Source organism: Pituophis catenifer, unplaced genomic scaffold, assembly GCF_029215685.1.
Source record: "Pituophis catenifer annectens isolate HBS135680 unplaced genomic scaffold, rPitCat1.0.hap2 SCAF_2, whole genome shotgun sequence".
In the NCBI taxonomy this organism is placed as follows: Eukaryota; Metazoa; Chordata; class Lepidosauria; order Squamata; family Colubridae; genus Pituophis; species Pituophis catenifer.
Window position 1 is genome coordinate 149,853,124 of NW_027256882.1, and position 15,366 is coordinate 149,868,489.

Genomic DNA, 15,366 nt, shown 5'->3' on the forward strand with positions numbered 1-15,366 from the left:
AATCCCTTAATATAATTCCCAAACTGCCAGCCACTGGTGGAATGAACAAATTGCACAGTGGAAGCTTACTTGAATGTTTTTATATTCCTCCACACATTGAAATAGTGGAGTGGGCATTCATGTATTCCACCTTTATATTTCAAAATGCATAATCAAAGGACATAAAATAATAATGCTGGCATAGAAGGAACTGCAGTATCACTGAAAAGGAATCTGATTTGAACTCTCATTCATTTCCTGGGCCAATTTGCCTCAAATGCGACCATACATTTAATAAAGAGTCTGTTAGACCCATTTTTGTTTGTATGAAAACATTTAAATAATTTGCAATGTGGTATTAGTGAGATGCAGTACTGTTTGCGACAAGGAACATTTTTTACTAGATATTTCTTTATCTTTCCAATACAGTGGAATATCCTGAGCAGAGAATCATTTGTGCATTCTTAAAATGAAAAAAATATAAGTAGCATTTTGTTAAAAAGGGTTGATTTAGTTGTTAAAATGCCACAGATCTTATCACACCATATCCATTTATAAGGACCAAATGTATATATTCTGAAAGCTGGAAGTAAATGTAACTAATATCCAGGATGTTTGTGCCATTGTGCGCGCGTGTATATCTTCCCCCCAAAAAATCAACTAATCTTTTTTATTGTCTAGTTACAGGCAAAACCATGGTTTCAGAGATAAGTGTTGACTCACTGACAAGTTGATTTTAAGGAAGGAGAAATGAGGTTTGACTCCTTTCTCAGAGTCAGTAAGAAAACAATAAGTTGATGAAGACTCTCCTGGCAATTGCTTCTCAATGACTAGAAAGAGTTTTGCATTCACAAGCCAACTCAACTCAACTACTTAACTGATGTCAAGTAGTCAGACTGATGTGCTTCAAGATTTGCTACCTTGAAGAGAACAGAAAAAATATTATTTACAAAGGGAGTGTCTTCTCCCAGCCATCTCTGTCCATCCAGTAGTTTCTAGTAAGGAAGACCCCCTTGAAGTCCTTGAGGGCCAGGGACCCACTTTTTCTGTTGGTGCCCATCTGCTTTGGAAGATGTTCCAACCAAGCCCAAGCCAGCACCAACATTGTTGGTGGTCAGAGAAGTGGACCTGGTTATTTTGGAAAGCCCTTAGGGCTGGATGATATAGCAGTTCTTCCCTGCAGTAGGCAACTATTAGTGCTAGGATATTTTCCTTGCTGTGTTAATAGCTACTATTACTGAGGTTTGGTTATTTTTCTTTTCTTTTCTTTTTTTTATTTATTTTTTTGTGCTATCCATAAGTCACACAGCATCTGTAGCACATAAATCAATAACTGGCAGGACATTTGGCTGCTTAATGGATATGGTGTGGCAGGTCTGTCGGTTTATAAAGTTCAGCAATGGGTTTCATTCATGTAATTTCCAAGCACAGCTGGTACCTAGTAAATAAAATCAAAGACCTGTTAAGAACTGCGGTGAAGAGTTTGTTCTTTACAGATTGCAGCAAGTCTGAGTTGAGGAGGTTCTGACAGATGCAAAATGTACACCTGTTGCAGGTGCACATACAGCGTAACCGGGCATGGCTGCGAAAACACACAGAAGGACAGGAGTTGAGACCTTGGGCAGAAACCATGAGAAATCTGAGCCAAAACCAAGAGAAATAGGAACTGGGAACATTTGGGGGGGGGGTCAGGAACCGAGGCAAGGGTAGAGTCAAGCTGGGCAGATTTTCAGGAGGAGCGTACTGTATTTTAAGGGACTCTGCTTATACACCGGTGTCCCCTTAAGGAAAAAAAACAATCCGTTTTCCACCCACATTGGGTTTAGAAACGGGAGCCTAACAGAATATGCCTAGCAGAAAGCAGCTCCTCCTTAATCCCCAGCAAAATTGGAATTCGGTTTCCTTCTTTAACGGAAAGTCGTTAAGCAACAGCTACCCTTACCTCTGGCATCCCAACTGACACACACATGCTTAAGAGAATCAAGGGAAGAAAGTCAAATACGCTGTTGCTTAGATTTCTCCAAATATTTAAATATCCCAGGTTGCCAAACAGAAATTAAGAAGAGCAGAATTTCCTGAATTTAGATGTCTTTCCCCCCCTCCCTCCAAAACTGGACTCTCCAAGGAATAGAAGAAGCAACTTTACCTTCACTGAACAACTGAAAGCCTCCCACCCAGCAGCACTGATCCTTGCACCTTCAAGATGCTTCCCTGCAGTCTAATTGGGTACAGAAAGATGGCGGTGTTTTTTTTTTTTAAAAAAGGAGAATTTAAGTCAATAGCTATTTATGAGAGCTACAAATAGAAAGCCAATATTCAAAGGCAGCGTATTTCCAATTCCTGGCTACAAGAGCAAACTCTTGCCATGTGGATTTTTTTTTTTTGGGGGGGGGGGGGAGGCCTGGAATAGAGGTTGCCATGCATAGACATTGCCTTTGCAGAAACGACTAGGAAGCCTATATTCCAGCAGAGCCATAGATACCGGGGATATATACACTGTGGAGCCTTAGGATGCACTTAATATCAGCTACGGCACCGTTCTGAATCTGCCATTTGAAGGACATCTAAATTGAATCCTGCAGGAAAGATTTGTCCTGTCAAAAGCAGAGACTGCAGAGTGGCCTTGCTTGGCAACAGAGTGAGATGCTCAGTGAGTAATAGCAACCTTTTCAGATCATATGTCTCAAGCTTGACAATTCTCTACAATGCGCGAAACACCGACTGTTCAAAATTTTACCAGCAGCCATGTATTTTTGAGAGAGAGAAATAAGCAAGAGACTATCGTCTAGCGGTTCTTCTCTGTGTGACTAGAAAGAAAGGAGAGGTACACATTTCAAAGGAAAATGAAAGCTTTCCATTTTAGCATTGATACATGTCAGTTTGCTTTAAGATAATGGCGGCTTCGGGAAAAAAGGATCTTCCCCTCCCCTGCTTTTTTAGTAAATTATGAGATACCTTTAAACACATAGACTGTAACGTAAATGTCCTTATTTTATACAGCTTTTCATAACTAAGTGCACTGAAAGGTATCTGTAAAGTTGATTGTTAAAAATCTCTAATGAAGTAATACATAGTTTACCTATTCTACCTTGTTCTGAAGCTCAAGGCAGCAAGTCTTTTAATTAGAATATTTGTACCTTTCAACAATTTTAAAAGAATGCTAAATTCACATGCACTTTGGAGGAGTTATTTTTCCTTGTAGTCTGTTAGGGCCTGAAGTTCAGAAAAGCAAACGGAATCATTCAAAGCGGAAGCAATCCTTGCTATAACTCCCTGAGATGAAAGAGAATGCTGATTAATTGTCTTCAGGGGAAATTAATCCATTTACAATTCAAATAAGATTTGTCCCCTGCTATTGATCATCATCCCTATTATAAAACGTAACCAGCTGATGGATAATTTTTTGGATTTTATTTTTGTTTTTTTGCTTAGAATAGCAGACCATAATGCCACATTTCCAAAACAACAGCAAACAATGTTATATATGGAAGCGCTTTGCCACTAGGATCTGCAAAATGTTCCATCATGCAATGTTCCAACATTTAAACAAGTTCTTCCACAAGTAATCCAGATGTGGTCTATTTCCATCATGGGCCTGTTCTTAGGTCAGAACACTCTGAGATGAAACATCTTGCACATTCCCCTACTTCGACATCTGAGAAGAGAGCAACTCCTCAAACTAAAGACCTAGTGGACATACAGAACTAATTTCATGATCCTTTGGATCCTGCATCTTATGTAAAACAGGTTTACAAGGAAATGGGCACAGATCGAATAATAAAGCATGCTGAGAAATAAGCTGATGAGAACAAAATGATCCTAATTTATACTGTACATATACCTGAAAATTCATTTCTTATCCATTTAGGAAGATAAAACATTTTAGTGCTGATGCCTTTTTTTAAAAAAAAAAGACTAGACAAAACTGTATGTATATTTTGTTTCAGCATATGAGGAGCCAATCTTTTTGGGACAGACTCACAATTCTGCATTAATGGATGAGTAATGGTAACGAGCAATGCAATACATGCATATATGGAGAGAATCGAACCCCATGTTTTTTAAACTAAATCTAAGTCTTCAAAGATTCTCTGTCAAAAGATTATGTGCCAAATCTTGTGCATAAGAATTTAAAAAAAAATTAAATAGGTATTTATACTTCTCTGCCAATTTGGGGTCATTTCCCTTCATTTATATTTATTTATATCCATCACTAACATCTCCCTCTGTTGCTAAACACAATTTCACTGGGGCACAGAGTTCCCTCCTTATGGCAACCACAGCATGCAACACTGTCATGATCCATGCAGTATGAATAGAAGGGTGTTTTGGATACATACGGATACATGGCCATTGTTGTCAGTTTAACAAAGATATCTTTACTTGGTGCATCCATGGTGTTACAAGTAAAGGCTTGGGGTGGAGGCATTTTGTGTTTTTTGCAGAAGTCAGCTGGAGAAGTGCTGTATTCCTGCCGAACTTCATGTAGGTCTGACTTGGCAGCTATCACCAAGCAAGGTATCCTGCTGTCCATGAAGTGTTGCTAGGCATTTAAAATAAAAAGGAAATAAAAGTTAACTACCAGCTTGAATAAAATACATAGGTTTAAAATCTGCAGAGCTGTGATTAGTGAATTCAGCAGTCTGCCATAACCTTCAGAGGGCAGGGTGTAATCTAGATTTTTTAAAATGTACATGCCATCCTTCTTTCATAAAGTTCACATATACCCCATATGGTTATCATGTTTTTTTCCTACTATAGATTGACAGCCATTTTGTAAAGTAAGTAACACAGAGTGTGAAAAAGATTTGGCTTGGTGTTAAGTTAGCTCGATATGGAATTTAACACTCCCATGGTTTAATGATGAACATTTTAAGTACCAGGATCCAATCTGGGTCGATTATTGGGGCCAGAGGTTTTGTCTTCCAAGTTTTTGGACTCGTGATAGAACCTATCCTCTGGGAACTTCTCTCTAGCAGAGTAGGTTAGAAATGGAATCCTAATAGAACATGCATAGCAGAAAGTAGCTCCTCCTTAATCCATAGCAAAATTGGAATTAAGTTTCCTTCTTTAACTGAAAGTCATTAAGCAAAAGCTAATGCAGGTAACACACTCTGCTAGAGAGAAGTTCCCTGAGGATGGGCTCCAGCACAAATCCGAAAACTTGGAAGACAAAACCTCTGGTTTCGGTGACTGACCCAGATTGGATCCTGAAACATTATCCTGGGACATGCATATTCACCTTCATTCATTTTAAGTACCATCCCATGTGGACTAAAACTTCTTGTGAGATGGGCAGCCAGGTACATTTGATTAATAAATAAAAATAATATTAATATTAAAATTCTGAGCAAATAGAAATAGCCATGTCCTAATAAAGTCAACTACCTTAAAGCCAAATGGAGTTAAGTAAGTTGCTGGTTTTCTCTGCAGATATATCCATTTTTTTTCAGATGTTTAAAAGATCTACACAACTTTCACCATCAGAATTAATTTCTCAGAAAGACAAGTTGCCTTTCAAAGATCCTTGGATCTAATAAATAAATCCACTTGTCATGGATGCCTTAATGTAATTTAATGTGAATTCTCATACTGACCGGGGTGAATTCAATAGCCTATACAGCCCCCCCTGAAATCAATGATTCTATGACACAATTATTTTCTATGTGGATACAAACCTTGAATATTCTGGCACAATATTCAAATGATTTGGGATTGCTGATATCATATACTAGGCAGACTACATCACACACGATTTCAGCATCACATAAGAAATCAGATTCACAAACATTATGTAACTGAAAAGAGAAAGAAAGGCAATGTCAAACACTGTACAGTTACAAACACTGTAACAAATTTACTTTTTTGTACTCACTGCAGCCTGTTAAGTTTTTCCAATTTATTCTGTTGGACATAATAGGTGCTTTATTAAAAAAATCTAAAGACCCAAACTGGTACTGAATTTTTTTTCATTGGATTATATCTGTGTCTACCATAGTGCAGAATATTGCACAGATACAGGCTTCTCAATGTTTTATTGCCAGTACATACACTGTTCAAGCAATGAACTGTTCATTTAATAGTCTCCAAAGACATACTATTAACTCAAACAAAAAGAGCAAGGATGTGCCAGTTCCAACCTCGAGTTACAGCAGGCAGAAATGATCTTGCAAGCACAAAAATGAGTTCAGATGGTATGTGTATAATAAGCCCCCAATCTAATATTTCAAATTATGTATCTTCTTTATTACAATACAGATCCATTTTTATGAATATTTACTACCCTGCTCTACATTTTTAATATTTACATATTGTATTTCAGTGATTTTTTTTAAAAAAATTAAAGCTTAGCCTTAGACTGTTATGAACTGCCCTAGGAAAATCTTGTCATGAACAGGATGTGTATTTTTACAGTAAATAATACTAGAAATCTGCTAAGCTCTTCATTAAACAAAGAAGACACCTTACTATGAGAGACAGCTGTTTGTAATAATCTCAGATTGTAACAAGGTTCACAATATTTAATTGTGCATCCCAAACATGCTTTTAAAGATTAACAACGGAAAACTGGGGAAGGGGGCCATTATACCATTAAAATACAATGTCAATAGTCCTCATAAAAAGAAAAAAGTCAAATTTAAATGTTATTATAAGGGTAACTTACCAATAAATATTTCTCTTGCCCATACACATAAACGGTATTAATTGCATAGTAGGATTTGTGCTCTGGATGTATATGTTTCTGCCTCTGAAAGCACAAAGGAAGAAAAATGTAAGAAAACACACAATTTTCTAATAAAGTGTATTTCATACTCTATTTAGACTATTTCCCAGGCTATAATACTGAATTAGGCAATGCTGTGCCTCTCAAATGTTTTGGATCAAAACAATCACAATCTCTTTTCTGATTGACCATGTTGGTTGTTCAAAGTATAGTATAAGGGTTGGCAAACTATGGCCTGCAGACTAAATCCAACCTGCCACCTGTTTTTACAGTATACAGCCCACAAGCTAAGAATGAATGGGTAGATGAACTTCTACTGAGATGGGGCATCAGTGGTCTTTTAGCAAGCTCCTTGCTTACAGATTGGGGCTGTCCACTATACTGCTTGACCTGCAAACTTGCCAACTGTCCTCACGGAGGCGCACTGTACTACATTAAAAAAGAACAAATACAAATGTGCTGGTATTTTGGCATATATCAATATAATATATTGTCAGCTAGGGCTCTCAACAATGCCAAGAGTGAGCGTTGAAGCACTGTGGGAGCTCATAACTATCCTTGGAGGTCCATAGCACCAGAGTGACTGGAGGGATCCCTAGTCAGGAGAGCCAGCAGGTTGAAGTTGGGGGGGGGGGAATGACTTTGGGGAGCTTGGGGCAGACTAAGTCATTCAGGTAAGTGGTGGGTATTTTGATGGGAGACAAAGAGCAGGCTGCTCCCGAAAAAGATGTCCCTGGTATTTGGTACCGCTGTTGTGTTCTGACTCCTGTGTACTCAAACCCAGGCCCGGAACAACAGACAGACAGAGGGCTGGGCTTTTGGCTGTTGTTATTTAATGCCATGTCAAGTAATAACAAAACTCCTCTAATTTGTGATCTGATCAGTGAGGAGCAGGCCGACCTGGCATGTATTACTGAGACCTGGCTAGGCCCAGAGAGGGTGGAGCGGTTTCCTTCTCTGAAATGTGCCTGGCCAGGTTTAGGGTATGGCACCAGCCAAGACCCTAGGGCAGGAGAGGGGCAATAACAGTTGTCTTCCGGAAATCCTATTGATCTTCAGGAGCGCTGCTTCACAAGTTGCTGGTTGTGAGGCCTGTTTCTGAAGATAGCTGGGCAGAATCAGGTGGTACAGACTGTGGTGGCACAAGCATACTGGAGCATCCCGGGAGGGGGTGCATATAGCACCTCTACTATGTAAGCTGCTTTGGGTATTGGTTTGCTTCCTGGTCTATTCAGAATGTTGGTTATCACCTTTAAAGCCTGTCATGGCATGAGACCGAGCCACCTGAGAAAACATCCTATCCCTATTTCATCAATCTGTCCTACTCAATCAATCAGGGAGAGGTTGTTGTAGACCTCGTCAACTAAAGAATTTTGTGGTCTAGGAACAGGGTCTTTTCTGCTGTTGCCCTATCCCATGAAACATCTTTCCCCCAGAGGTGAGATAGGCTCTCACTATATCCCAGCCTTCTGGAAAACCATCAATGCCTGGTTTTGCCAACTGGTATGGGGGTCTAAGTGTAGCATACAACCTTGGATGTGACTGATGGCTTGAGGGCACTCCCTCTACCTTTAAAAAATTTTTTAACCTCTGTTAACTCTTAACTTTTAAACTTTGTTTTTACCAGAGTATGTCACTTTTCAGGGTTTTCATTTGTAAACTGCCCAGAGCCACTTAGGTGAGATGAGCAGTGTAGAAATATGATCAGCAAATACTGCACTCTGGATTTGTATAGCAACGCAGTATTGCCAGAACATTAAATGCTGATACATGACTAACTTAGCAATACATTTCCTTTGGGCTCCAAGGGACCCATAACTAATTGGTTGTGCAGCTCTCCTGCCTCAAAGTTACTGGATCACAAATAAAAATAAACAGTGGATGAAAAGAACCATTTTAAGAATATATTGTAAAAGCTGTAACCAAGTGCTGTCAACAGGCAATTCCATCCCAACTCTTAACACATCGTTTTAGAGAAAAACAGAAGAAGAGTCTTACCAGGAGATTTCTTCCAAGCAGGGCATGGAGAACTCCAGTTTTCCCACAACCGTTCAACCCAATTAGATTACATCTGAACACATTCCTCTGAGTCTGCCTTTTTTGAAGGTCAATCTTTTTGTCTCTGGTTACTTTAAAACAAAGATGGACACATAGTGAGACATGTTCCCTAAAATTATATTTTGTGTTTTTACCTTTGGCTGTTCATCGACCTGAGTCCTTCGGGAGAAGGGCGGTATATAAATTTAAAAATAAATAAATATCCCAATTCTTTACTTTAAGAAAAGTATTTTCAATTACTTTATCCTGCAAGTATCCAAATTCTTCCCAGGATAAGTTGGGAAAAGTGAAAGCCAATACCTGTAATTGCTGAGGCCTGGGATTCCTGTTCAGTCAATATTGAATATCCTAAATAGCCCAGATATTCGAGGCAGCGCTGTACATCCAAGTATGTAGTTAGTCTATAAGAGAAAACAACTATGTTTCCCAAGTTCTCGGCATTTGTTTTAGCTTTAAGGCAGTGGTCCCCAACCTTTCCAGCTTGGCACACTGGGTGGGGTATGTGGTAGGGGAGGGGAGGAGTTGGTTCCGGGGCAAATAGCAGGCATGCATGTAAACAATTCCATTTGCACAAGCGGTAGGCGCACATGCCTGCCGCTTGCACAAATGGAGCTTTGTGCTGAGTGTACATGCCTACAGAAATGGAGTTTCATGCATAAGCACCTCCCACTTGTGCAAGTGGAGCTGTGCACACACGCACACTTGCCCACTGCTTCCATGGCCCAGTTCTGCACGGGCTGCAACCTGGTAGTGGGCCAAAGCCTGGGAGTTGGGGACCCCTGCCTTAAGAGCACTTTGCAGTACAAATCTATCAGTAAAATCCAGGACTATTTTATATATGTACTCATGCATTGGAATTCACATCTTCCCTTTTTGGAAACCCTGAAAAAGATTTTTAAGCTATTGAAGGCAGCAGGAAGCAAAATTAGTAATATTTGTATCAATGCTTATATACTACTTCTCACATACCACATAAATAATTAGTATGCAGTTAAACAATATTGGATTACAGCTCAAGATTTGATAACATTAAGGTATGTTTTACATTTATCAGTTTGCATGTCATGTATTAAAAAGGCAAGATAGTGGAATGGATAGTAGAAAGAAAGACCATGTAGTCTTTCTACATTTCTAGTCATAGTAATAGTTCTCTTGGGCAACCTGCTTGTGTGAAACAAGTATGTCAATCTTTATTAAGCAGGTCTTAATGAAATTTCAGAGAGAGCAATTGGCTTTTAATTCAATGCAGAATTAACTTGTGAAACCTGCCTGGGTTACAATCATATGATTATTGCACTTCCTGATTAAATCATAGTATATGAGAAAGAGCATTTTGGCTTCATTTCTTTTTCAAACGTGCTTGTTCTTAAGAGTGCTGGGAGTTTTCAATAATATAATAATGTATTTGCAACTAGAAATAGCCATATCCAAAGAAACAATCACATAGTACCAATCACATAAACTGTCTTTGAAAGCAGTTCATTTTTCACTTTCTACCATTAAAAGAATAGCTGTTTCTAAACAAGTTGTGGGCAATCTCTAATTTATATGCTACACTTACGTCCACTGAGAAAGAAATCCCTGATATGTTATCCAACCCCTTTCATTTGTACAAACAGTGCTGTTGACATCTGGTCCCCATGGCATGTAAGGGAAGATTTTGAACAAATCCTTGAGTTCTTCAGGAGACAAAGCACAGTCTCGGTCCTGAAAACAGATTTATATTTATTTATAGCCAGTTAGCTTTGTTTAGTAAGTCAACTGACATAGCTTGTTTTCTATGCTTCATTTAGTCATGCCTCAGATGGCTTTGATTAAGAACTTCTGGGAAAGAGAATGATAAACAGAGAGCAAATCCCACTCCCTTCTAGCACTGATGATGTTAGCTAGCTAGGTAATGAAACATCTGCAAGAAAATAACCAGGCTGAGAGAGAATCAAGGACCCCACAAAACCTGTATTTTTAATGTAACAGAGTCACTTGATTGGCAAATCCTAAAATACACTACGCAACAAAACAAGTTAAATGTTCAACATATTTTAATCATTTCCAGTGCCTTCAATAGCAAAGATAATGTTTGAAAAATGTATTCAGAAAGTAACTGGGGTGGGGACTAGATGGCAAGCCTCTCCTAGTATGGCCTCCATATTTTGGAATTCACTATTCTCAGACATTGATGAAGCACTGTTTCTCCAGGTGTTTCATAAAGCAGTTAAAACTATATTCCACCGGTGCTTTCAACTCTATTTCATTGTTTATGGGCATTCATTTTGAGAGTGTGTTGAATAGTTGTAATATTTTATTTTTTTAGTGCTTGTTTTGTTGTATATTGCCAGGAATGTTCAGTCTGAGGCTGGTTACAAAAAAACTATCCAATCACTCAATCAATCAATCAATCGTGTGTTCATCTTAAAACAATCCCAAAATCAGATTAAAAGCTTACCAAATCATGCTTATCAAACATGCTTTGAAGGAACAAGTATGCATGATGGTTTAACTCTGTCGTGCAGTCAGAAGGTATTTTTAACCTGATTGGAGAGAAAGTAATATCTTTGAAAAAGAAGTATGCTTACCGAACATAAAAAGAAGACAGTGAGTCTTGCAATTGGGGGCGTGTCATTCTGGAAGTGGTTAATGGACTAAGGTAAAAACCCCACCTCCCATTGTGCATCTTGCTTTCTTTCTCCCCTTTGTCAATTTTAAACTAATTTAATGTTACTATTTACTGCATTAATGTTTTAACATGTGGGTTTTTTTTAATGACTGTAGGCCACCTGGAGTCACCTCCAGGTAATAAGGGTAGGATGTGTTGAATAAATACATACATGCATACAGACCGACAGACCGACCAGAGACTTATTAAGCCCACTATTCCCTATCTCCAATGGCTAATCAGATGACCCTACGAAGCCCGTAAGCAAGAGATGAACAAAGCTACTCTTTCTGCAGCTGTTCTCTAAGAGTTAATATTGAGAAGTCCGATATTCAAATTCTGAATGTAGTATAGGTAGTCCTGAACTTACAACCACAACTGGGAGCAGAATTTCTGCTGCTGCTAAGTAAGACAGTGGTTAACAGAGTTGCACCCGATTTTACAATCTTTTTTTGCCAAGGTTGTTAAGTGAATCACACAGAAATTCAGTAAATCACAGTTGTTACATGAATCCAGCTTCCCCCACTGACTTTGCTTGTTGAAAGCCAGCTGGGAAGGCCTTAGTTGGCAGTCACATGACCCCAGGATACTGCAACTGTTGCAAATGTATGCCGTTTGTCAACACCCAAATTTTGATCACATGCCTGTGGGAATGTTATGATAATCGTAAGTGTGAGAATCTGTTGTAACTTTTTTCAGTGCCATTGTAATCTCGAAAAGTCAGTAAATGAATGGTGATAAATTAGGAACTACCCATATGTCTCACATAATAAGCTGCACTCATCATTGGAGGCTTATTCTATAATGCTGGGTGCTGGGTGCATATACGGAAGGTAGCTAGAAAAATCCAAACAGTTTGAAATCCAGTTTGCTTCAATGACAAAAATTAAGCCCAAAGAGTCTCATGACTGAAAAGGCATCTAATGATCATACCTTGCAAGAATTTTGCTATCATAATTTCTTTAAAATCCAGTGCTATGTAGGTGTTCAAATTTACTTCCAATTCTCCAGAACTACCATAATTGCCCAATAACCTTCTAATCATCACATACTAGTTTCAAAATGTTAGACACCAACTAACTAAAGGTTTCCTCTTGATGAGCTAGATTGGAATAATTTCATGCTATGAGCAATATTCTTCAAAATAGATCCAGTTCAACATTATATGTGTCACTATATTGGGTAGAAACAGTCCAAAACTACTTGGTTGGACACTGTTACTGTTGTATTACTTGGTCAAGTCCAGTAGTGGGTTGCTACCGGTTTGCTCCGGATCAGGCAAACCAATAGCGGTAGCAGGAAGTTCCACCCACCCACCTGGATGTCTCTGCACATGCGCAGAAGCTTCTGTGCATGTGCAGAAGTGTTGCGCACGTGCACGAGCGCACATCCACGAGCGAACCGGTAGCGACGGGATTTGAAACCCACTACTGGTCAAGTCAACAGACCTTCGTGTTCTAGAAAGTACTTGATTTTCTGCAGTGAAACACAGATTTTACATTTTATAGATCAGTAATACCAACACAATTTAAACCAATTTTTAAAAATCGATCGATACATACAGGGGAAATAAATACTCTGGTGTGAGCTCTAGGTCATCATCATATCCAAAGCACCGCAATACTGTCCAAGTTGTTTCGTGCCTCCCTCGCTGGATGAATAGTGTGTGGAGAAAAAGAAAGCCTGAAAAGACAATTGTTTAATTGGCAATTTAGAACACAGGCCAGGGAGAGAGATTAGAATTGAAAACACAACAAAGATGCTCCAGGTACGCAAATGTGTATTTTAAATAAGAGCCTACCAAATGCTATGAAAGCATCATGCTTCCTTAAAACTGGCTGACCACTATCAGGAGGGCTAAGCAGCCCTCTGGAAAAAAAGATGATTCAAAGCATGTGGGCCCAGCTATCATTTCTGAAAACATCTCCTTAAGAATCTGGATATGAACCCAAGAAAATGTGTTTTTAAGAGATACTAACAAGTATTACTGATGGCAGACATAAGCACACCCCACATCATTTTTTTCCTTGTGAATCTGGAAAACTGCACATTCCAGATTATATTTTCAGTGCGAAAGTATCAGCATCCCTCCCTCTCATGGAAAAGGAATTACCACTACCCCTCCAGCCCGCTTCCAGATGCAGGCAAATCAACAGACCCAATTGTTTCGAGCTTAAGAAATATGCACCTAGAACTTACGTCAGGATGGATAAAAATCAATGATTTTTTTAATTTTTTTTTAAAAAATCAGATTTTTTTGATTTAAATCAGATTTTTTTGATTTTTATCGAATTTATTTTAATAAAAAACTTTTGGGGTAAAAATCTATCGTAAGATAGTTTTCTATTTAAGATACATAAATAATTTAGTTTATTCAGTATGAAATGGAGCTTAGTTATGTAGCATGAGGCTGTATATTCTGCAACACTGGGACTATCGGTGAATCAACAGTGGGTCAAAGGAGTAGCAGAGATGACAGTTGCTCTTTAAAAATTATGATTTAAATCGAGTTGATTTAAATCAAGCCTTTTTACTAGTGATTTAAATCATGATTTAAATTGTGATTTAAATCAACTCAATTTAAATCAAATCCACCCTGACTTACATACTCCGATTTACACATAAAATGAGTTAATAAGTTGCCTAACCAATTCTATACCCAAACTATTGGTCTACACAGAAAGGCTAAAGTACAAGCATAGCACATTTAAATCCATGCAGTTCTGTCGGCTTCCAAATTCATAAATAGAGATCAAGTCATGGTTTTTGCTAGTTTTCAGATTTATCAGATCCCCTTCCCATATTTCATATAATAACGAAAAAGAATGTAGTCCTTACCCTTCAATGTTAATCCATTGTCAACAACTCCATCACTTAGATTTTTCCTTACTACATTCTTTACATCTTCCAATGCTTGAGATGCCAGTGGTGTGTTAAAGCAAATTCTCTAAAGAGAGTAGAAATATTTGAAATCAATATTCATTGACAAAGGTTCAGTGCGCTGTAAACAGCTTCCATGTCTCATCTTAGACTCCCAGTTTCATATAAGTAGCAGAGTAAGCTACTAGCCCTGTGGTTAGATGTGCAGAAGAAGCATGTTGCAGCTTCTTAGCCAGCCATGTGGTCAAGCATAAGCCAGTTGCATCTGTATCAGAAGATACATCACCACTTTTTTGCAAGAGAGTTCTAAATACAGAATCCACAGCACTGTTGGTAATATAGAGTGGCTATATTCTGGAATCTTATTCTTTTATCTCTCTGCACAAAAAATGGAGATGATGGAGTGAATCTTTAGAGCAGTGCTATTTTCCCCTGCTTTTCTTTAGGAAGAACTGAAAAAAGAAGTCCAGCCATAAATGTCCCCGCCCTTTGGTACATTCTCCCATTGGAGGTGAGGTCAGCCCCCATCCTCCGGATTTCTGGAAGAGCCTTAAAAATTGGTTCAGCTGTTTCTGCAGTGCTTCCCCCCCACTTTATCACTACAGTTAAAGTCCTCTACAGTGAGCATAGTAACCCTTCATGGCCAAAACATTAAAATATCAGCAGTTATTTTAACTGAGGTATTTCTCTTGAGATTTAATGAACAGTTCAGGATGAAACACAACAGAAAATGAAGAAATACCTGAAAGAAGTTGAGTTCTGCATCATTCAGGGTGCCATCATTATCTTGATCAGAAATTCGGAAGATCCGAGTTAAGGCTTTTATACAGGCAGGTTTCATCTACGGATTTAGGTGAACCAAGGAATGGGGATTACTGCATTTTATTTCCCTGCCATATTTTGTTGCAATCTAAAAACTTTACAGTTTTCACAAGACACAATCAACCAATATTCTCACACATGCTACCTTCCCATCTCTTCCAAAACACCCATAGACATTTTTGCTTACATGTTGTAGATCAGTCCTCCTAAATCTGATTATTTTTCCAAAGTGTTGACAAATGATTCCCAC

General features: G+C 38.5%; 1 protein-coding gene across 6 annotated transcripts in view; it reads right to left on the reverse strand.

The window, feature by feature from the left end:
• Nucleotides 1-15,366, reverse strand: part of RHOT1 (ras homolog family member T1) — a 56,139-nt gene that overhangs the window by 17,569 nt on the left and 23,204 nt on the right. For 5 of the 6 annotated variants that reach the window (XR_011600026.1, XM_070937776.1, XM_070937778.1 and 2 more), the window contains exons 9-19: nt 15,037-15,135; nt 14,253-14,361; nt 12,977-13,097; nt 11,205-11,289; nt 10,323-10,468; nt 9,062-9,162; nt 8,702-8,832; nt 6,644-6,727; nt 5,658-5,777; nt 4,320-4,522; nt 1,439-1,561 (exon numbers count right to left, since the gene is read on the reverse strand). Coding sequence is in view for 5 of the 6 variants with exons in the window: in XM_070937776.1 (XP_070793877.1) it covers nt 1,439-1,561; nt 4,320-4,522; nt 5,658-5,777; nt 6,644-6,727; nt 8,702-8,832; nt 9,062-9,162; nt 10,323-10,468; nt 11,205-11,289; nt 12,977-13,097; nt 14,253-14,361; nt 15,037-15,135 (1,322 nt within the window). In the remaining variant the exon portion in view is untranslated. The remainder of the gene's footprint in view (nt 1-1,438; nt 1,562-4,319; nt 4,523-5,657; nt 5,778-6,643; nt 6,728-8,701; nt 8,833-9,061; nt 9,163-10,322; nt 10,469-11,204; nt 11,290-12,976; nt 13,098-14,252; nt 14,362-15,036; nt 15,136-15,366) is intronic. The other variant, XM_070937781.1, reaches the window with a different exon arrangement.